The sequence below is a fragment of the Carassius carassius genome, chromosome 25 (genome assembly GCF_963082965.1).
Source record: "Carassius carassius chromosome 25, fCarCar2.1, whole genome shotgun sequence".
Taxonomy (NCBI): domain Eukaryota; kingdom Metazoa; phylum Chordata; class Actinopteri; order Cypriniformes; family Cyprinidae; genus Carassius; species Carassius carassius.
The window spans coordinates 14,223,503-14,247,459 of NC_081779.1; the positions used below are offsets into that span (position 1 = coordinate 14,223,503).

Here is a 23,957-nt window from a genome sequence, read left to right on the forward strand (position 1 = left end):
GGTTAAGAAGAACATGAGCATGAGAAAATGAAGACAGCATTATACGTTTTTGGGTTAACTATCCCTTTAACTACTAATTAGGTTTTCCGTTTCTACAAAGGTTGTGTCATTGATGTCTCTTCTTCAAGCTATCCCACTTTTCCATTGCTTTTTTTTTTATTTGTGCCTCTCTCTTCTCCCCTAACATTCCTTCTACATCCATCTTTTATTCATACTTGGCCTTCATGCTTCCCTCACTCCGTGGTTAATGTGATTTGAGCCAGTATCTCCAGACACAGATTGCAGTATCTGTGAACACAACCATGTCCATACGTCTCCCACCCTAACCCGCTCTTGCTCAATCTCTTTGGTCCATGTGGTTTGAACCCCAATCAAGAGACTCAATCATTCATTTCTGAAATTGCAGATTAAGCTCCAAAGTAAAAAGCCGCTGTCCAGTGGTCTCAAAGCTCTGGACAAAGAATGGATTTACTTGTATGTACAAGACAATGCCAAGATGCTGTCTTCATTAACAAAGCAGGTCTTAAAATGCTCTTGTGTGCCTACATTAATGATGGAAATATTTTGAATTATCCTGTTTTTTTACATTTCATATTAGGGTTTCATAAACATAAAAAGCAAAAAAGCCAGCACTTTTATCTTGATTTCCAGTCAAAACATCCTTAACACAAGATGCATTTCCTTGAAAACAACAGTTGTCTAAGATAATAAGAATTTTACTGTTATTTAAATTTTTACTGTTTTTTTCATACATATATGCATAAAACAAAGACAAACAATGTCAGTGGGGACATTTTAGATATTTGTTACTGAAAAACAACACAAAAATACGTACTAAAAAAATAAATAACTCACTTTCTGAATGTACCCAAACCAAAAAAAAAAAAAGTTTACTGCTGTTAGAATGAGAAAGTGTAAATAATTGCATGTTTAAACATTCAAGTATCACTGAATGAACAAAAGTTCTACAAAACCTCAGACTCTAGGTACTCAATGCTTGATGCTTGAAAGGTGTAGAGGATACTATTTCTTACCTTTGTACTCCACAATTTTACCGTCCAGTCAAAAGAAGAGGTGACAAAGAGGTGGGAGAAATCGACAGGACCCACAGCACTGTGACAACTGATGCCTGTCACTGGCCCCTGATGGCCTTCAAACATCTCACAGATGCCAGCTTTACTGTGGAGCAACACAAAAAGGTAGCAATAATAACAGCAACAGTTTTGATATGCTTAATAAAATCTAATATATTTTTTAAAAATTTTATTATTTCTCCACGAACTTTTTTAACAATATCCATTCACGTAATTTCTGCATTTCAGCAAAGATCTTCAATTAAAATGATAAAAAGTCACAGTAGAAACACATTTACAAAATTACTAATTTATTTTCAAATACATTTCTGCTCTTTCGTACTTTATGTTTGTACTTTTTTTTATCTCATTTTATGATTCTGAGCTGATCTTGGGCTTGTTTTTAAATGGATATCTTTTAAAATGTGTTATAAATAACAACAGGACAGGACAGGACAGTCTGTTAAATGTATGCATGTATGTGCCACTCACCTGCCATGTCTGGATGCTGTATACACTGTTCCCTCCTCACTGCCAACAATGTAATTATTGACGTCTCCAGTGGGGAAGGCCATCCCAGTTACAGCCACTGGCTTAGACTTGTTATAAACAAGCTCCATGCTCTCCTTAAAAAGACACACATGGATTGAGCAAGCAGATCTTTATACAGGCGTGATGGATGCTGGTGTAATATCAGCACCGACCTGAGGCTGTGACAGCATGTCCAGGCTCCAGGAGCACATCCGGCCATCTGTGGACACTGTGATCAGGTTATTGGCGTTCTGAGTGCCAACCACATTGACGCAGTAGACAGGGTGCTTTGAGAAAAATACATTTACAATATGTCACCTACAGTTGTCTGACAAATATGAGAAATTCAAGAAAGTGTTATACATGGCCAGCAAAGATCTAGGGATGGTCCCTTAATAAAAGCTATGTCTGTATAGAGACAAGACCTAGCTTGTGAACTAACCTGGCCTGAGCATCTGCCCGTCTGCAAATACACTCAACTGTGTGAATCCATTTTGTCGTTATTGTCGTCAATTTGATTTTTGTTTTGGACCAACAATGGGCTCTTTCAGTCGGGTTGGTGGAGTGGTGAGATGGCAGTCGGGACATAGGCTTTCATTATTGAGGGCACGGGAGTTTAAACCCTCAGCATGTATGGCATTCAGGGGCCATGTGTGTGGCAGCTGAGCACAATAAGGGTCTATGGACATCCCTTTTCTCTGCTACTAGGCTGTACTGTCTTTATTGCATGACAAGGAGTTCGATGAGGCTCACTGAACCTGACTGTGCTGACAGACTGCGTCTAGCCCTTGGTAGAGAGAAGACAAGGTCAGGAAAACGTTGAGGGGTTGATTGCTACCAGCATCATGTAGTAATGTGATTGTCCGGTTAAAGGGAAAGTTTACCCAAAATAAAAATTCTGTCCTCGTTTACTCACCCTCATGTTGTTCCAAACCTGTATGATTTTCTTTGTTTTGTTTAAGACTGTTTATGCTGCTCTTTTCCAAACAATAAAAGTAAATGGAAATCAAAATAGACAAAAAAGCACCACGAAAGTGTTTAATTTTGTAGTACAATTTAGCATACTTTAAAAAAAAGAGAGTACTTATTATGTCAATAATATGCTTAATATAGGTAAGTGTGAATTGAATGCACTCTAAAATGCATTACAGTAGCTGCAAATAAATCAAAATGTAAAAAAAGTAAAACTTATATTAAATGAAATTAGTTGACCTTAAGAGTGCTTTTTGACCCACTTATTATAAGTAAGATTTAAGTACATCTTTATATGCAATCTTATCATTTTTTTTGGTAAAAGTGCATTGCCGAATATACTGTCAAGCATAAAATGTGTATTTGAATGTTAATATTCGTAATTGGACATTTGTAATGATGAAGCTGCAATTTAGTACATTTAAAATATAAAATTTAAATCTTTAACTGTAAAATTGTATAACACATGATTATAAAATCATAATCAAGTACTTTACACTAGCTTTAGTATGTTTATAAAAAAAGTGAACTACAAAATGTATTAAAATGTACTTTAAAATAAACCTTTAATTTGACAATTATTAAGTGCAATTTTTAAAAGTGTACTTAAGTGTGTTAAAAAATGAAAGTGCACTTAAGAGGCCTTTTATTTCATTCATTATCTGCAAGTAACTTTTTTTTAAATATACATTTATGATTTGAATTACATTACAACTGAACATTCAGTACAATTAAGCAAACTTTTTCACAAGAAATAACTCTTTGAGCTTTGGTTAGGAAACTAAGATTTATGTTCTCACTGAAAATCATGCCTGACAGTCATAGTCTCCCATTTACTTTTATTGTATGTAAAAAAATGGCCTGGGTAAACTCCTTTTGCATTCCATAGAATAAGACTCTTTGAAATCACTTAAGTGAATTCATGATGGAGTGTAACTGATGACTGTGTCTGTAGGTTCTCTTACAGTGTGTGCTGCAGCGGACAGGGGGGTCCTCTGAACCGGCGTTCTTCTGTGACTTCGGTTGTCCCAGAGAACAATCTGCCCCGAGTACGTGCCACCCACTAACAGATTAGGATGAAACCGAGCAAAACCCACCGACACCACTGGAGACTGGAAAAGAGATGACAAGACAAAATCTTTAGGACAAAAGACAAAAGAAAAATGGAGATGAAGACTATGTTAAGGATTGTGGGAGCAGCAGTTTTATATTACATCATCATTAACAGAGTGCACTAGAGCGAAAAGTGCAGCCTTTTGTTATTACAGCCTTAGCCTTGAACTTTCCCGCTGTCGTTAATTTTATTGAGTTTTTGGTTCCTCTTCAGTGCCTGTCACATGAAACGTGTCCTCATGCTTATATATTTTCACATCGAATTCTCTGTAGCGCCCTTACTAAGCACTTTTACAATTATCTCAGGAGACCAATTACTGACAGCAAGGAGACAACGATTTTTTGTTTTACTTCCAAAACTGCCCTTTTCACCGTGGTGTGAAAGCAGCAGGACAGAAGTGTAAAAGGCATGTTTTCATAGTGCTCTCCAGACATCTGTAAAGCAAAAACTAGGACTGTCTCTCCATTGCACCCCACTCCATCTGCGGCCTTCTCGTCATGCACCCAGAGTTCATTTTAAAGTGACTGGAAAACAAACCAGAGAAAAAAAGAAAACACACTTCTCTTTTCTTTCATTCGTCCCCCCTCTACAAAAATACAGCTTCTAAGAGGGTTTGGGAGCAACCTCATGTGTGAGGTGGTTTTTTATAAGGACTCAAAATAAACTAAGTTGGAGGGGTAAAAATAAAAGCGAGTTGAGTTTATTTACATTCAGGACACACAAGCCAATCTGGTTTTAAGTTGAAACGCAATAAGACAAAAATGTTTGATGGTTGGACTGGAGATTATTTGGAAAATTTGAAATACATATGACTGATTGTGTGATTGACTGCGGCCTGACAGAGAAATACTACATAAATATCAAGAACCCATTCTTTTTCAGAAATGATTCCATTCATTTACATTCAGAAATCAAATTATGTTGTTTCATTAAGGGTTGTTGCAATTGCATTATTCAAAACAAATACTGTACTCTTGCAGCTACTGCCAAACTGCTACTGAATCGGCTGGGTAAAATATACAGAACTCATTGTGCGATCAATCTAGTTTGATTCCTGAATTACTCTCATGAGCCTTTTCTGAATGAAAACCATGCAGTGAGAGGCGAGAAGTGCGATCCCTAAAACAAATGACTTGAGTCAGTTCTTTTTAGTCAATCAAAACCACACAGCATGAAGTGAGTAGTCAGATTCCTGAGCAAATAACTCTTATGAGTCAGTTCTTTTTAGTGAATCAAATTCAACCAATTCACATACAAATAACTCTTTTGAGACAATTATTTTTGGTGAATCAAAGTCACACAGCACATCCTGTAATCAAAACGATTTGCAAACAAATGATTCTGATGATCAGGTTCATTTTGGTGAATCAAAACCATACTGCATTCCAACCGATTCCCGAATAATTGACTCTTATCATTTGGTTATTTTTAGTGAATCTAACACATTCAGCCTTCAACTTGTGAGTTCTGTAATCACTGGTATATTATAATAGTAACAGTAACAGAATAAATTAAAAGTTACCACATTTTTTTTTGTTCAATACTATTTAATACAGTTAAATCAATAATCGGTTTGCACTTACTGTATGCCACATAAAAAAATAAAAAACAATGAATACTGAATAAATAAATGGTAATTAAAAAGTCACCTTTTTCAAGAATTGTTTTAAATTTACTGATTCCCGGCCTTAACTGCAGTGTTAATAAAATGGAAAGCAGATACTTCCAAGGCACTAAACTGCCTGCAATAATACAATCACTGGACATCAAAAGCCAAAATTTCAGTTAATAAATTGATTAGTATCTTTTAAGAGGTTGAAAAGTTTCACTCAAGTCTTGATTAGTCTGATTACCAGTACTGCTGGAAAAGGATCTCAGTTCTGTGATTAATGATCAGTCAGTTCTGAATACTAACACAGAGACGGGAACATTGCTTAAATGCACGGCTATTTCAATCAGAGCCACAAGATGACCTCTGAACCAAATCTCTCTCTCTCCTATAGTCATGTGTCAGGGACACGCTCCCCAGACCAGCACTTCATTACTGTGCTAATGAACATGAGCTGGGGTCACCACAACAAGAGGGTAATAACTCCGCTATGAAGCCATTAATCAGAGACTTAATGAAGTATCGTAACCTGAAACTTCAGCTCAGGAAAGCAATCCAGCCAACAGCCAATCACAGGCATCTCTGGCCTCTACCCGTACACTGGAGGTCTGTTTTTATCAGAGTCGTCTGCTGTGGTATCATCACTGTGTCCTTCAGCAACCTTTGATGACTCGATCTGTTTGTTTTCTGTTCTTAAAGTTAAGATGAAATCTTTAGCTTAACGGATCACTAGTTTACTTTTGATTGGATAAGCTTTTAAGTACCTGATTTGTGTGAATGTACCTGTTCAAAGAAAAAGTTTCTTGTTGGCAAAATTAAGTGAAAATCACAAAAATAATGTATGTTAGGACCTTTTGACAAGGTCAAAAATGTAAAAAATTGATTGAACTTTGAGCACTGAATGACAGCGATGACTAGAGTAATGCTGTAATCATCGCTTACTTCATAAAGTTCAATGCATTGGGCACAATGTGAACAGGCCTTTAATGATGAATAACATGTCATAGGGCAATCTCAGTTTATAAAACATCTGATGTATACTTCCCTTATTATCGTAACCACATAGATCCAGAGAGACCTTTTGCTCCATAACGAAGCGCAGATAAATATGACAAGTATTTGAACTCTCTTTAAAGTCATAATCTAAACATGGCAAAGGCACAAGACGCTGGGAGGAAAAGGGATGAAAAGGCTGTATATTCACACCATATGGAGAGCGTGGGTTAAGATCTGCTTATCTTCAACGCGTGGACCCTGAAAGGCTGAAACTTCCTCAGTTTTACTGGAAGCCAAAAACACCATTATTTGAGCAAGTTTTTGCTACTGGAATTAGCTCACTTTGTCTCAACAGACTGGTTAGCTGTGATCTTTTCAGCCATTTTCAGCCATTCAGACCTGCTCCAATTGGCACGTAAGTATAAAAACATACAGGTGAGAAACATCCCAACATTTTTGTCTATATTACACCGAATATATAGAATTATTATGTGAAAGAAGAACTGAATGATTATCATTAATTGCGTCACAGTTTACTTTGCACTCAACCATAATTCAAAGAATACTACAATAACCAATAAAATAATTGTATTACAATGTTACTTATTAGGTCTTTTTATAAGTATACAGTCAATATTAGGAAATTTCGTGTTTGATGTTCAATCCTGAATTTAATATTCACTATCCCACCATTTCGACAGTGCAGTCATTGAGATTTTATGGAGAATATTACTCATTACGAGCTCAGCTTGATGTCTAACAACCCGAAGCTCTGATGAAAGTCAAACTGGAAAGTCAAATGCAAGTGAAAACACAATCCCACAACACTTTCCTGCAGTTTAATGGGTTTCAATGGAACTAAGTGCATGGGACATGATAATATCAATGGGAATGTTTCAGTATGGGATAATCCACAGGACTAACCATGTGAGGAGAGATGGCACGAGGAACACTCTCTCCTTTGTTGCCCCCCTTTTCAGGGCCGAAAAGTGGAAAAAAAAAGTTGGAGCCATTTGTCAGGGAGGAGATGACTGTGTAACAGACTGTACATTCACTGCCGCCTCCTCCTGAAGCACCACAATCATGTGGTTCTCAGCAAAGCTTATCAGCTCCAGATGCACTCCTCTGTCTTCCTCCAGCATCCTTCTCTCCCTACCTCTTTTTTTTTCTTCCAAATGGCACCCCATGGATTTTGTCACTCTGTGGTTACTGGCACAGGCCATGTAATACCATATCTCCATTTTAGAGAACAATGGAGGAGAAGCCAGTGAATGCAAGTAGTTTAATGTCTCTCTCTTTTACCTTAGGACAGTAAAGAAGTAAAGAATGATGTCCCAGTCAATATGAATGAACAGTATTCTTAGTATAGACAAATATAGATGAAATGCAGTTCTCTTGCGAGAGCTCTCTCGTACTGCGTCTTAGCTAAGACGCTACGGGAAAAGTCTCTTTTCACGAAATACTGAAGCAAAAAATTATCTTTAATTTTGTATTTTTGTAAAGTGCATTTGCAGCAGTACACAGCCATAGGCGAGACGGCTCGTTCGCTCATTGGCTTGTTCTGCGGCAACTGCACAGCCTATCGAGCGGAGGCTGATGCAACATCAGACCAATAAGTGCGCTTCACGCCCTTCTTGCCACTTCCCGCCGAAACGGGTGTGGCCCAACCTATAAAAGGAGCTCGAAAAGGCTGACTCACCTGATTTTTCATCTCTTCAGCGAAGCTCACGCATCGCTGGATCACGAGGAAGCAAGCGCCGTCTGGAAGAGCATATCAGCAGGACGAGCCATCTTGAAGCCGCTGGCATCGCCGCCTTCCACTGCCGTTCCTGCTGCGCTATCCGGCGCCCATATCCTTTACATCCTTATTCTGTTATATCCTGTGTGTGTGTTCGCCCTGCGACGCACATTCACAAAAGAGCTGCGTCTTTTTAAAGATGCCCTCGTGCGGCTCGTGCAGAGCCCCGCTCAGCGAAGGAGATCGTCACGTCATCTGCGTCTCCTGTCTGGGTGAGGACCATGCAGCGCTCGCGCTCGCTGACGGCGGATGCCCTCATTGCGAGTTAATGCCTATGGTGACTCTGAGGACTCGCCTGGCACCCTTCTCGAAGCCTGCATCATCCGCTGCGCCGCAGCGCTTACCAGAACCGCCTCCAGCTCGGCCGAGCTCGCCGGTTCCCTCCGCTTCGCCGGCCTCCCCTGCATCGCTTCTCGATGCTCAGCGTCCGCTGCTTGCCGACGCGTCATCTGAGGAAGTAGATCTCAGGCCCGCGTCGGAGGAAGAAGACACGTGCTCTCTGCTTGCTTCGGGCAGTGAGGGTTGGGCGAGCTCCGTGGATCTCGCGCCCGCTGCTCAGAGGCCCAGCAGACGGGGGGATATCGATAAGGAGCTGATGCGTGTACTCTCGCTGGCTGCGGCGAGCCTCGGCCTCGAGTGGTCTGCACCAGCGCCCCCTTCACGTTCCTGGCTGGATGGTAGCTATCTTCCAGATGAGCGCTCTTCCTCAAGCTCAAAGCACGCCCCTTTTCTTCCTGAGCTTCACGAAGAAGTGGCGAAAGCTTGGGCGCTCCATTCTCGGCGAGAATCCGCTCATCTATTTCGCCAGCATTCTCCACACTGGACGGTGCTAAGAACAGAGGCTACCTGTCACTTCCGCCGGTGGAACAGGCTATAGCAGCGCACCTTTGCCCGCCCTCCGCTGGACGGCGGACTAAGGCGGCGTTGCCATCCAAAGCCTGCCCCATGACGTCATCGCTGCTCGCACGGATATTCTCTGCTGCTGGGCAGGCTGCGTCTTCGTTACACACCATGGCTACACTACAGATTTTCCAGGGCGATCTTCTCCACAAGCTGGATGAGATGGGAATAGTTTTCTCGACGCCCGCCGCGCTTTTCAGCGCGCGTCGAAACTACGGTCAAAACGGAAGTAGCACACATACTTCGGGCCGAAATATCAAAACTGTTGAGCAAAGGGGCTGTAGAGCCTGTGTCTCAAGCTCAAAGCGAGGGGGGGCTGTACAGCAGATACTTTCTGGTGCCCAAGAGAGACGGGGGTCTCAGGCCCATACTGGATCTAAGACAGCTGAACAAGGCATTGATGAAACGCAGTTTCAAAATGCTCACGACCAGGAAGCTCCTCGCGCAGATTCGCAGAGGGGACTGGTTCATGTCAATAGATCTGAAGGACGCGTATTTTCAAATACAGATAGCGTCAAACCACAGGCGATATTTGAGATTCGCCTTCGAGGGCCAGGCATACCAGTTTACAGTCCTGCCATTCAGCTTGTCCGTAGCTCCTCGTACGTTTACGAGGTGCATGGATGCAGCGCTCGCTCCTCTCAGACTCTATTTGGACGACTGGCTGGTTCTGGCCCGATCACGAGCGGAGCTCGTGGACCACAGGGCCGTTTTACTCGATCACCTCGAGAAGCTCGGCCTCAGTGTCAATTGGGCGAAGAGTTCGCTGAACCCCAGTCAGATGATCCTGTTTCTGGGTATAGTTCTGAACTCGTGTTCCATGACGGCGCGGCTGTCACCACAGCGCGCGATGGGCATTCAGCGCGCAGCGAGTTCTTTCCGCTGCGGCGCGACCGTGTCGCTCAAACACTGTCAAAAGATGCTGGGTCTCATGGCCTCAGCATCTCCGGTTCTGCGGCTGGGCCTGCTCCGCATGCGCCCCCTGCAGTTTTGGCTGAAGGCTCGGGTGCCGCGCAGAGCGTGGGCGTCTGGCCGGCTGCATTTCAAGGTCGATCAGAGCTGTGTTGCGGCTCTAGCACCTTGGACAGCGAACGGCTGGTACTAATCAGGTGTAAGCCTGGGGACTTCCCCGAGTGTGAAAATGGTGTCGACGGACGCCTCCACTTCGGGATGGGGAGCGCTGCTCGAAGGCAGACCGTCCTTTGGCCTATGGTCAGAACGGGAAAAGCTCCATCATATCAACTGCCTGGAAATGCTGGCAGTGGAGAACGTGCTGACGCGCTTTTGTCCCCATATCAAGGATCACCACGTCGTAGTCCGTTCGGACAACATGTCCGTGGTGTCCTACATAAATCGCCAGGGCGGTCTCGGGTCCCGAAACCTGTGCAGGCTGACGGAACGCCTCCTGGTTTGGGCTCAGCGCAACGTGCGCTCGCTGAGAGCAGTGCATGTGCCTGGACTGCAGAATGACATGTTGCCGTCGCGATGGATTATAATAAGCGATAACAATATTATGTCTTATGAGGCTAGGGTGACCACCTGCTAATAAGCCCAAGGGGGGACAAGGGGTACGTTTCTGAGGGACAATGTGGGACACCCCATGGGCAGACTCACTGATAGTGGTTTACCCATTTCTAGCACACACCACCTTACATAGTATATTAATAATGCCCTATTCCCATAAACATGTGTAATTGCTGATGTATGCTCATGACAGAATTGACACATGCACTTCCACTTATGATTTACTTTAGCTATTTTATTAATTTTTCATTACAATTTATTCACTTTAAATAAATTATAATATAAAATTATAGGATTAAAATGAATTGTAGTTGCTCAACACCACAGGAAAAGTAAAAAAAAAAGTCTGACATCACAACTCAAGGGAAGGGAATTCACTCATTCACTAATCCCTATATAGTGTATGGCAGTTGAGTTCACTATATCAGGAAGGAGTGAATAAATAAATAAGTGAACGGATTCGGACAGTGACCTACACTGCGCGTGAGACTTGGAGCTGTTGCAAAAACATTGCCATGTGTACTTTTATATTACATCTACCTAATTTTAGAAAATAATACTAATAGCAATAATACTCAAAATTACTTTATATTGCAGATACATACCTCCCGCGTCAGCTATGTGGTTTTATCGATAGTATATAGTAATAATAATATATATATATATATATATTGTAATGCTTTTATGTTCATAATCATTAATTGCTATTAAAATAACGTAGCCTACTGAGAACAAAAATAAACACACATAAACGTTCATAATTATGTATTTATTACTTTTAGTATCTTGACACTTGCTCAAGCAGCGTTTTGAGCTCAGATAAGATGGTTGTTGAGCGTCCACAGGCGACTGTTAATTTTACATCGGAATACACTACCTGTTATTAACGGAAAAATGTAAATTATCCACCAAATTATCATTTTTGTAAGTTAACAACGATGCCACCTCAGTAAATAAGTCAAATAGTAAACTGAGTTATTGCCTACATAACATATTTTAATATAAATAATGTAGCAAAAACGTTAAAACAGAAAAAATAAAGATGTAAACTTCATCTCTCATTCAAACTCGCTCGCTCCCGCTCTCGCAGTAGCGTGCTGAACTGTCAAGTAATGTTCGTTTGGCTGCCTGGGGCTCGAGGATATAGAGCCATCAACTTTTTTTGAGCAAGCATTGATTTTGCGTGACACAGTCTCAATTTGCGGGACGCATGAATTGGGCTTCAAACGCTGTGCGCGCACGCGCTACGCGGGACGGGTGGTCACCCTATATGAGGCAGCGGCAGAAAGTTAGGAAGCTGCATGAATTTACATTTAGTCATTTAGCAGATGCATTTATCCAATGCGACTTACAAATGAGGACAATGAAAGCAATCAAAATCAACAACAGAGCATTGATATGCAAGTGATATAACCAGTCTCAGTTAGCTTAACGCAGTACATGTAGCAAGGTTGTTGTTTTTTAATTATATAATAAATAAAACAGATAGATTAGAAAAAGAACAGAGCAAGCTAATGTTAGAGGCCTTTTTTTACTTTTGTTAATTGTATAATAAATAAAAAGAAAACAAATAGATAGAATACATATAGACTGCATGCACAGCTTTATTTCACACTGCCATCTCCGCCGGTTTCAAAACTCAAAGAGATGGGTAAAGTAGTAATATATTGTAATTTTCTGTTTGACTTGCTATTCGCAACAACACAACCTTGTTTCTACAAAGATGTTCAGCATGTTTTTTTATACAAAAAATCATCTGATGTGTTTACTTTTTACATGGCGTGAGAATGTAAAAAAGCTACACAAAATCCGATCTGAGCGGTCAGACTGAAAAGCATTTCCAGAAATTTGATTTTAATAGGATTTCAAACCACATATAGATGTAGCTCAAAATGCTTTTGCAAAAGTCGGATTTCATATAGTTTGTTGCCATTCAGACTATCTAAATATGGTCCGATTTCAATCGGATTGGCACAGAAATTGGTTTGGGGCTGACACTCTGAATGAGGTTATAGAGTGATCCTGGGTAAAATATAAATTCTATAAATAAAATGCAGGCGATGCATATGAAGGCTGACAGTAGCGGAGAGCAGTTTTTATAGGGTGTGCCCTTGATGTGGAGAGAGGCAGCCCACTTTAGAAGGTCATATGATGTTTCTAGCGAGCTGGGCTCCACTGTGATGATGGGCCCAAAAGAACAGCAGAGAGCCAAGATCACGCCCCACAGAGCCCATAACAAACCCAAACCACCTCAGAACTATTCCACAACCGTCTGAAAAAGAGTGGCCTTCCGAAGTCAGAGAGACTGTGAAATGAAAAAGGAGAGACTAAAGAAAAGACAAACATAAGCATAAGCTTTTTCAAAATCTAGTGAGCTGCCTGAGTATGGAGCATTTTAAAGAGCACTCCGGATGTCAGGTTTCAAACTTGGGAAGGTTGCAAGAAAAAAGCCACTCCTCAAGAAAGGCCACATGCAGTCATATATATATATATATATATATATATATATATATATATATATATATATATATATATATATATATATATATATATATCATCATTTTCATTTATTAGGAAAACAAAATTAAGCATTTAGTCCCAAACTATCCCTTTATCCCTTTCTCAGAATTAGCTGAATTTAAGCTAAATTTGCAGGGTAGTTAATTTAGATGTTTATATAATGTTTTTCATATTATTTCATTTTCATTTCCCACATTCTGTTAACAAGATCGTAAACCTCATCTAAAATGAACAGAAAATAAACAACTAATATTTAGGGTGACCTCCTGAGGTTCAATCAATATTTCATAATCAATATTTCCTGAATATATTAACCAATATTTGAATCACTCTGTAAGCTTAGCAACATGCTAATGGAAAACTCAATTGAAATCAACTATGATTCATTTTTCCCATGATAAGTGCTACACACAGTACATTCAGTTATGAAATTCCATGATGGCTAAGAACCTGCCTAAGTAGACAGCGAGTCAGCTCACTGGTATTTGGAACATAGCTAGAGTGTGAGAAGAAGTATAAGGAGAGAGTGATGTGGCAAAAAGAGAAACTGAGGGAAAAGTGGGAGACAGCGGTGCTGGAGGGAGGGTTTCTGAAGTATCCAGGACATGAAAGTGGCCGCTGTGGGTAAATCTGGAAAACGACTGCAAAACTGCTGAACTCTGCCACATGGCCTGCCAAAAGTGAGGGAAGCCACAAAGAGAGAAAAGGAGGGGTGAAGAATCGAGGAGAGGAGCGCGTGGGGGATTCGGCAGAACATGCTCACACATTAAGAGCCATCAGATTCCTGTTTAGTGAGAGGGGAGCACCGCCATTTAGAACAGATCCCAGAGCGAAAAACAATATCTCAGCAAATTGGCCCAACCTCTTTCATCCTCAGCCAACAGCCAAATGTTTGGAAATCGTGTGCTTCTCTCCATTTCTCTCCTCATGATGAAAAAAGGATGGATGAACCTCCGGCCACTCAGAAGGAGAGCTGTGAAATGCCATTGTATGTTATTCATCTTACGTTTTATTTCTATACATCCCTTCTTTTGTAGCACTGAGCTGTAGAGAAGAAAAGGACAGAGTGAGGCAGCTCCTGTGTGACAACACAATCAAAAACACATGGCACTTTCTATAAAATACAGTTTATTTTAGTGTCCCATTACTTTGCTGTGAAAACTATTATATAGAAACTGTCTAGATAAAATTGACCGAGGATGAAATGTAGCAAGTGTTACATTAAATGTCTGTTACCATCATCCCTATTACCACATGACTTTCTTCCTAATACAAAACATTTACAGTTACACTGTGACTCCCGAGAAATAACAGAATTGGCACCCTTCTACAGCATCCCAGGAAGTCAAACATACTGTATAATAATCTTCTTCTATTTTCACACAAATTGTAGTGCTGATATTGAAATTCACTGAAAGAAAAACTGATGATTTTCATTTATTAGGAAAACAAAATTAAGCATTTAGTCCCAAACTATCCCTTTATCCCTTTCTCAGAATTAGCTGAATTTAAGCTAAATTTGCAGGGTAATTAATTTAGATGTTTATATAATGTTTTTCATATTATTTCATTTTCATTTCCCACATTCTGTTAACAAGATCGTAAACCTCATCTAAAATGAACAGAAAATAAACAACTAATATTTAGGGTGACCTCCTGAGGTTCAATCAATATTTCATAATCAATATTTCCTGAAATTTAAACATATCTTTTAACAGATCTTAAAAAAAAAAAAGTTAAGCTCTTTGAAAGCGAATATTACCTCCATTGTAAAATTAAGAGCCAAATTAAAAAATTACCTATCAAGAAAAATTTTGCCCTGTCATATAGACCCCTCCCAGAACTGAAGCAGAAATTTGTCTAAGAATAAACAATCATACATTTTGCAGTCTGTAAGACATTGATGTCCTTAACATTATATAGTTTTACAATTAGAAAATCAATAAGAAAGAAGTAAAATAGCAATTAAAAAATGTCATGTAAATAAGAAAGTCTGTTGTTTATAAACGTGTGCAATATGGCATGTCTAAAACATATCTGGTGTAAGTATGCATGCTTTACTGTGTGAGTAAACGAGCATGTGTACGTGCATCCATCTGTGTGCATGTGAGAGGTGCTGGGCATTGGTAAAGCAGCACATGCACGAGCAGACCATGTGGGTGGGCAAACATATGTGGCTGGTAGGATTAGGAAGTGGTAAGCCGCATCTTTTTATTACAGATATGTCTCTCTAATATCTCTCCTTCACACCGGGCTGTCGCCTCCCAGACTTGCTTAGTTGGTCGTCTCCCTGAAATGACTCTCAACCCAGAGTCTTTTATAATTAGCATCAAAACCGACACCAGATATGTTTAACACACAAACCTCAAGATTTTTTGGCCTGACCCAAGCGGACACACACCGTAATAAGGTGTTTTGTTCCGCTGCGGTACTCCAAGGCCAGCATGGACCTTTAATTAAATATCACCTTTAGCTCATTTAAATGCATGTCGTCATCTGAAGTGGTACACTCCATTAGATCTCCCTTTAATTGAAGCTACCACTTCCTTTATCATGGCTTTCCAATTAGGTCATTTTATTATAAATTTATTGAGAAGTGCTTGGAATACTAGAGGCATATTTGGAATGGGATACAAGTGAGCTGCTTACTAAAAAAGTATGTACTACATGTTGCCTACAGTTTTTAAAATCGTATGCAATATAGCATGCAGTGTGTAACAATAAAACCCAATGATAAATGTATTTTTAACTCAGCAAAAAGTTAAATCTCTAAAATAAATATTTAAACCCCAATTTTTTAAAGGGATAGTTCATCCAAAAATTGATTTCAAGTTTTTCCAAACCTGTGTGAGTTTCTTTCTTCTGTTAAACACACACACACAAAAAAAGGTACCTTGAAGAATGCCGGTAACCAAACAGCTGCTGGAGCCATTGACTTTCAAAGTATGGAGAAAAAAATACTATGAAAGTCAATAGCTACCAGCAACTCTTTGGTTCCCAATATTCTTCCAACTATCTTCTTTTGGACTCTGCAGAGTTAAAACTCATATGGGTTTGGAATGACATGTGGGTGAGTAAATGATCACAGAATCTCTTTAACATTTTCTTGCAATAGCAGTTTTCACTTCCTTAATATTCAGTGTGACGCGATATTTGGAGGGTAAGTGTGTAAATTTGTGTTGTGTTAAGGGGTTTCACCTGGCAGTGGTAGATGTACTCTGGTGTGGTCTTCTTGAATTTCATATTCCACACCAAAGCCACACCGTCTGGCTCATGAGGAGCGTCTTCATTGTTGTTGTAAGAGGCCACCAAGAGCTCAGGATACTGGAAATATGAAGAGAAGAGAGTGGAGGCAGGAGAAAGATGAGAGAGTAAGAGAACAGAGAACAGAGAAGAGGATGATAAAGCTGACTCAGAGACAAAGAATGGGAGGATTCTCCCTTTTAAATGAACAGGTGCTGACATATACAGGAGGTCAGAGAGGGAGGTCAGTCTACCTGAGGGGACCAGTCCAGACAGGTGATGACCCTGTGCTTTGACCAGTGCTCATCATAGAACAGACGATTGAGAGAGAGGCTGGAGCCACCCTGCAGATCTCTGAGAGAGAGATACTCTTATTAACATTGGCTCTGGGGTTTTAATATAAACTTTACTATTCACAACATAAAATTAAAGCTAACCATAGACAGACAGACAGACAGACAGACAGACACACACACACACACACACACACACACACACACACACACAAACAAATTCAGCTCATTGAGGACATGCTATAGTCTTCAATGGTTTTCATGTTAGCCTGATTATAACACATACTACAAACTAACACCAACCATTCCTATTTTTGTTATATTTATATCAGGTTCTGCAGAAAATTTGTTGATAATACACTATAAATTTTAAAATGTGATAACTTCAACAGTGATATGATAATTTGTGTGATCATTTATTTTATGACAGATCATAACACTGGAGCAACCTACATCCATTGCTTGAAAAAATATTATAAATATAAAACTGACCATCCAGAAAATTAAAATTTAATTAAAATGAAATCCAGAAAATTAAAGCAGTTTATATTGTGTAACTACATTCGGTTTTTTGGGTTCCAATTTATGTAGATTAATTATCATTTGGATGTCAAAGTGGTACAATTTCTTACATAAATTTTAATTTCACTGCTATCAAGTTTGTAATAATATAACCATTATTAATGCATTATTATTTTCGACTGTTGTTAAAGAATGTTTTTAATATATAAGAATTAATTATTAAATATTTAAAATGCATAAAATACTTCATATTTAACTCAGAAACCATCTTTCTATATATAAAGCCACATCTGTGTTACACATCACGTTCTTACCCCTCTTTTTCCTCCAGGTCTCGTCCGCTGTAGTCAAAGAAGATGTTGGAGTCCTCAGCTAACGCTCTTTCCATCACACGAATACCGCGGTCAAAGAAGATGAGGAACTCCTCTGAGTGCAAAACCTGCTGTTTCTCTTCCTCCGTCAGCTCCCGCGGGTGGCCTGATCCACACACAAGACAAAACACAACAAAATGAAGACGTAAACACAGCTGCCCAGTAAATAAATAAAGAACAGGCCATACATTTTAATGTAAAAACACACAAAAGCACATGCCATGGCTGCAAAAATGGGCTACATGTTTATACATACCACTTACATACAATAACACTAACAAACGGATTTAACCACAGACAAAATCATGGCTGTACGACATAACGATGAGCAGTAACTGTACAAACTATACCCAAACAAACTCGCCCACATTCTTATTCCTGACTCCCAACAAGCCTTGGAGGTATTTAAGCCAATTAGACAGGAGATATGGGCATGAAAACGACAAACAAATAATAAATGAATGAGCAAATACTGTACATTAGCGAACACACAGCTCTTAGTTCTTCTTTCCATAATGACAACACTCCCAGTTTTTCTCTTCCTTTTTTGATGTTATTGCGTTTCTCCATTTTCTCCCGGACTATTAGGGGCCCGTCCCTTTGATCTGAGCCCACTTGATTTGCGTGCCTTTTTTGATGACTCATAAGGAAGACAAGCGTGATCAAAGTCAGCGTGGAGTCAGCCCTCGTGTGCTTTCACAGTCTGCCTCTGTCCGGCCTCTCTCTAGTTATTTACCCTGTACACTTACACAAAGAATGCACTCTCCGCTCGCTTTGAAGTCCACTTGCTGGGGTCTAGTGACATTAAAGTTCGATCAGGCCTGACCCAGAATGCCGCGCCCGATAAGCCCAGCCCCCCCAGCAAGAATGCCATCTGATATGGCAGCAGGGGTCACACGCGAGTGACCACTCAACGCTCTGCTGATCCTGTTTGGTGACTTTGGGAATTTTGACATGTGGGAGGCCCAAACACAAACTACTAAAGCAGGACAGGTAAGAAAAACGTGATTTGTACAGTAGTGGAAATGTTTGCATCATCGTACTGTACTGTAATTATAAGGTGCACACATTACTTCACTGGCTGAAGGTTTTACGTCACATGACTTGCATAACAGCACAAGCTGTAAATCACATGGTAAATTATTAGAGACACTACGTCAAGTTAATACACCCCTAAATGTCATGTCACTCCACCCATGGCTTATTAACCACTAACAGGATGCATTTCGCTTTGAAACATCAAAAAGAAGGCGACAATAAAATCCCAGCTATGCCAACACAGAAGGAATTGCCCTTGTGGAACAGCCTCATTGAATTTCAGTCAGTGTGGGTAATTTATCTACAGAGCTGATATGGTTTCTATTGGCACCTATGGAACATGTGTGCAGAACATGCGTCTCAACCTCAGGCTTTACTGTAAAGAGACGTCTCTCTCGCTGAGCCCGAAATGAGCAGATGTTGTTCCGTGTAACATCCAACATACAGAAGTCAAATGTGCTAAATTTGTGCCAGGTGGAGGCTGTTTGTGTTGGAAACATGCTTTTTTAACAGAGTGCAACCTTTGGAACACCTTCACACACGCACAGTTGCCATCTAAATTAGGATATAACATAGACTTATATACATATATTTTTTATCGATTTTATTATTTAAAATTATTTAAATACAGATTAGATTTAGATTAAGTTTAAAACTATAATAAAAAAGTCCTGATTTAGTATCTTTTTTAAATAATGTAATATATAGCTCTAGCTGTGCCATGTTGTAGCATTAAAGTATAAATACAGTGCTTTCTGATAATATAATATGATATGATATGATATGATATGTATGATATGTATGATATGATATGATATGATATGATATGATATCATATGATATCATATCATATCATATAATATAATATAATATAATATAATATAATATAATATAATATAATATAATATAATATAATATAATATAATATAATATAATATAATATAATATAATATAATATAATATAATATTTGGTAGTTAAGGCATGTTGCAGCATTAGGACATAAAAGGGAGGTATCATAAGATATAGCTAAGTGAACTAAGCAAACACACTCACACCCACTCTTACCTTCCTTTGTGTCCTTGCTTTCTTCCTCCTCCTGCAGGTCATTTTCTGGGCCAGCTTTCGCTTCTGTGACCTCTTCTTCCTCCTCTTCATCTTCTGAAAGCACACACAAAAGGTCACATTGAGTCTCTGTTCTATGACACCTGCCAAATTTCACTGGCTCCCTGTGACCCACCCTGAGCCCCAGACTCTTCCATAATAATAGCTTACAGATCTTCTGTACCTGACATACTGACTCATTTCACAATCAGACTCTTTACTAATCAGATGCTCAAACTCAATGCTTGTTTTGGATCAACACGGCATGTTGTTTTTTCGGTTCAATGTGGATTTGCACAGCTGCATTTTCACAACCGTGAGCTCTGGAGAAACAACACACTCAGTTAAAAGACACTTCCTTTAGGACCCAAAGAACATATGTGCTACACGTGTGCATGCGTTTGTGTAAGTTTATGAATCCAGAGGTCCGCTCATGAAGAGAGGCACAGATACCCCACAGGAAGCGGAGGGGGTGAGTGGCGTGCCCTCTTTCTGCACTCGATCAACCCCCCAAATGCCTGCCCCGGGGCCCCCCAGGACCTGACGACTCACCCCTTAATTAACCTAGTCACCTCAGTCAAAGACCCAGTCTTGCGCTATCCACTTTCAGCCACCTGCTACGCCATCCGAAGCACTGGGCATGTGTTCCTAGCCCTCTCCATTACCCTGTCCCATGCCTGCAGATGGCGAGAAGGATGACGCTTAACACCCTCACAGGCACCTGTAGACGGGGCACACACACCGCCACGCTAGCATACACACAGAGCTCTGTGGGATTGTTTTCTTGCTGAACCCCGGTGGCAGAGGTTAATTATCTGGGGTCGGGCTGACAGTGGATGCCCAGTCTGCAGAAGGAAGTGATCCCATCGTGCCAGACGTGTTGCGGCTCACTCTCTTAACACCAGTGTATTTGTGTTCACACCAGTCAAGGAGGAGGCAAGGCCCTGGAGGCACGCTTAACAATGATTTAAGCTTTGCAAAATGCAGTTGCTTCCATTGTTGTGGATTAAGCTATAGTATGACAGATTTTCCGCCTTTACTGGGGTTTAATCTCAAACAATAATGTTTTTCCCTATATTTATCTCTATCCAATAGGGCTTAAAAATAGGGTTCTGAAAAGAAAAATCAGTTTTTTTTTCCCATAGTGAAAACCACTTAGCAGTAATGTACAGTACCATTCAAAAGTTTGGGGTCAGTAAGATCTTTTTTTTTTAAATAAATTATTACCTGTACTTTTATTCAGCAAATATGCCTTAAATTGAACAAAAGTGACAGTAAAGACTTTTAAAATACAGATTATTTCGATTTCAAATAAATGCTGTCCTTTTTAACTTTCTATTTATCAAAGAATCCTGAAAAACATTTATCCGCAAATACATTAGGCAGCACAACTGCTTTAAACATCGATAAAAATAAGAAATGTTACTTGAGCACCAAATCACAAATAACACATATTAGAATGATTTCTGAAGGATCATGTAACACTGAAGACTGGAGTAATGGCTGCTGAAAATTCAGCTTTGCATCACAAGAATAAATTACATTAAAATAAAATTAATGAAAGTTAGAAACGTATTTATTTGATGTTCCACTAAGGTCTGCCTCAGTTACTGTTGCTAACTAAAAATATATTTTATAACTGACTCTGCAACATTATTGAATATTTTTTGTGTAAACTTTTCAAACCTTTAAAACTATCCAAACAGAAAGACTGTCGATAGAGTTACATTGTAAAAAAGAAATGGTGTATAACAAGAATTGCTAATTGGTCAGTAACTTCTTTTAAAGTCTTGGCTTATGAAATAAAGAAAAGTTTACTTCCCTTCTTCAAGCCAAGTTCATTTATTCACTCTTTAAATACAAATACTTTTTTGGTTTGAATCAAACGTGGATAGAATATACTCTATGTTGAATTCATAATAATGAATGCTTTGTGTTAATACAGTATGTACACACTTTGAGTTTGAGAAATCCATGGCATATGAGCGTAAGCACAGAGACAATTGATTCCCCATAGGCTGAATGTGGATCACTGATGTGAGCTGAGTCTGGCCCGGAGCAAGTGTGGTTTAGCTGCTGAATACGACTGCGCTTCTGAGCCAGAGACCAGCGGGGAATAGAGGAGTCCTTAGACCCAGACAGGCAGCCAGCCAGCCCTGGCCAACCACACTACCATGGACTGCTCTGGCCTACCCCAAGATGAAGAAAGAGACCTGCCATTCATTTTCAGTTTGTTCCTTTTCTCTAGGGCCTGACAAAAAATAGCACAGGCAGAGAACGGGACACCTCTTGCATACCAGAAGACCCACATGCTAGACACACTATGTCAGAAGGTTTTGGATCGGGATGTTCAAGTCTGGAGGAGGATGTGACCTGATATGACCAGATCTAGAGGAAAGTCATTCGCACGAAGCCTCGTTGACCACACAGATGGGGGATAAAACAACCCTGATTCATGGCTGTGGTCAAAAGGTTCGCAAACACATTCAAGAGGTTTGCAATATATCCACACATCGCTGTGGCTTTTTGGCCAAAGCATGTTTTCTTGACACCCCTTATCGCTCTGAAAAACATCAGCACTGCGATGGAACTTACAAGCCAATTTGTAAATTAAACTATGCCCTTCAATCCATTTATAATGCATCTGATGTCCTATCCCAGTCAGAATGTTTATTTGCGCTTCCCATGAGGTGACAGCAACCAACATGTCATCAAGGAATCGGTTTAGAAGTCTTGAAAGTGAAGAAGAGATGGATAAACGAGACAACATTAACATACTCTCCCCTGGTGCTTAATACGGGTTCACTCAGTGGGAAGGAACATTATGAACCATCCACCCCACTCGCCAGGATGATGAAACTGTGGACCTGCCCTGCAAGGTATTGACATCTTACCTGCCTTCAATCTTTTTCTCTGTTTACTCAAGCTGCTCAAGCAATTTAAATCCTCCGCTTGTCAAGCTGCTAGTCGTAATGACCAACACAGCAGCAGCAGCAAAATGGGACTTCCATCCTTAAAACCACAAGCTTATCTCAGGGTGTAGGACTTATGACACCCGAGCTAATTAACTGCTTAATTAGGCAACAGAAATTGCTATTTGTGCAATGGCTGGGTGCAGGGTATGTGAAAGATTAGTTCTGGTTATCACATAATAGAGTAGTGGTGGCAACATTTGATTCGATATAGAGGGTGCTAGAGCGAATGCCTCTGAATGTGGTAAGGAGGATCTTAGCACTTCCCGCTCTAAAGACACTGCACGCGATATACCAGACACAAATGGTTCACAGATGGACGTGGTCATGGAAACATCAGTGCTGAAGGAGAATTACAGTGCACTTGTCAGGCTCACACTTCCATACTGTTTTTATGATGTTAAAGCATCGAGCATCGTAAAATGGTTTACTTGAGATCAGTAATCTTACTAAACCAGCAGTTCTTAAGGCCCCTTAAAAACTATATTAACTGAACTATAACTATAAATATATATATATATATATATATATATATATATATATATATATATATATAGTCATGCCCAAAAATATGGACACCCTGGGTAAATATGATCAAAGAAGGCTGTGAAAATTCATCTGCATTGTTAATCCTTTTGATCTTTTTTTTTTTTTAATTCACAAAAATCTAACCTTTCATTGGATCGTACGAATTTAAAATGGGGGGAAATATCATTATGAAATAAATGTTTTTCTCTTATACACATTGGCCACAATTAAGGACATCCTTTTATTGAATTATTTTTTAAACCATCATTTGCCAGTTTAACAGGTCTAAATTTTATCCTATAATGCCTGATGAGGTTAGAGAACACGTCACAAGAGATCAGAGACCATTTCTTCATGCAGAATCACTCCAGACCCTTTAGATTCCCAGCTCCATGTTGGTGCTTCTCCTCCTCAGTTCACTCCTCTCATTTTCTGTAGGGTTCAGGTCAGAGGACTGGAATGGCCATAGCAGAAGCTTGGTTTTGTGCCCAGTGACCCATTTTTGTGTTGTTTTTGAGGTTTGTGTTTGGATTATTGTACTGTTGGATGATCCAAACATGGTCCATTATAAGATTTCTAACAGAGTCAGTCACTTTTTGATTTTTTATCTGTCGGTATTTGATAGAATCAAAGATGCCATGCGTCTAAACAAGATGTCCAGGACCTCCAGCAGAAATATAGGCCCACAACATCAGAAATACAGCAGTATATTTCATTGTACACACGGGGTACTTTTTTATCCCTGTTTTTACCAAACCCATCTTGAGTGTTTGCTGCTAAAAAGCTCATTTTTTTGTTTCATCTGACCATAGAAGCCAGTCCAATTTGAAGTTCCAGTCATGTCTGATAAC

At 39.8% G+C, this 23,957-nt stretch overlaps 1 protein-coding gene across 4 annotated transcripts in view; it reads right to left on the reverse strand.

The window, feature by feature from the left end:
* Nucleotides 1-23,957, reverse strand: part of LOC132104271 (cytoplasmic dynein 1 intermediate chain 1-like) — a 70,414-nt gene that overhangs the window by 16,346 nt on the left and 30,111 nt on the right. For 2 of the 4 annotated variants that reach the window (XM_059509616.1, XM_059509614.1), the window contains 8 exons: nt 19,571-19,660; nt 17,410-17,572; nt 16,535-16,634; nt 16,236-16,361; nt 3,542-3,688; nt 1,778-1,891; nt 1,566-1,699; nt 1,035-1,179 (listed from right to left, as the gene is read on the reverse strand). In XM_059509616.1, coding sequence (XP_059365599.1) covers nt 1,035-1,179; nt 1,566-1,699; nt 1,778-1,891; nt 3,542-3,688; nt 16,236-16,361; nt 16,535-16,634; nt 17,410-17,572; nt 19,571-19,660 — 1,019 coding nt within the window. Of the gene's footprint in view, nt 1-1,034; nt 1,180-1,565; nt 1,700-1,777; nt 1,892-3,541; nt 3,689-16,235; nt 16,362-16,534; nt 16,635-17,409; nt 17,573-19,570; nt 19,664-23,957 lie in introns of all 4 variants that reach the window. The other 2 variants (XM_059509613.1, XM_059509615.1) reach the window with 1 other exon arrangement.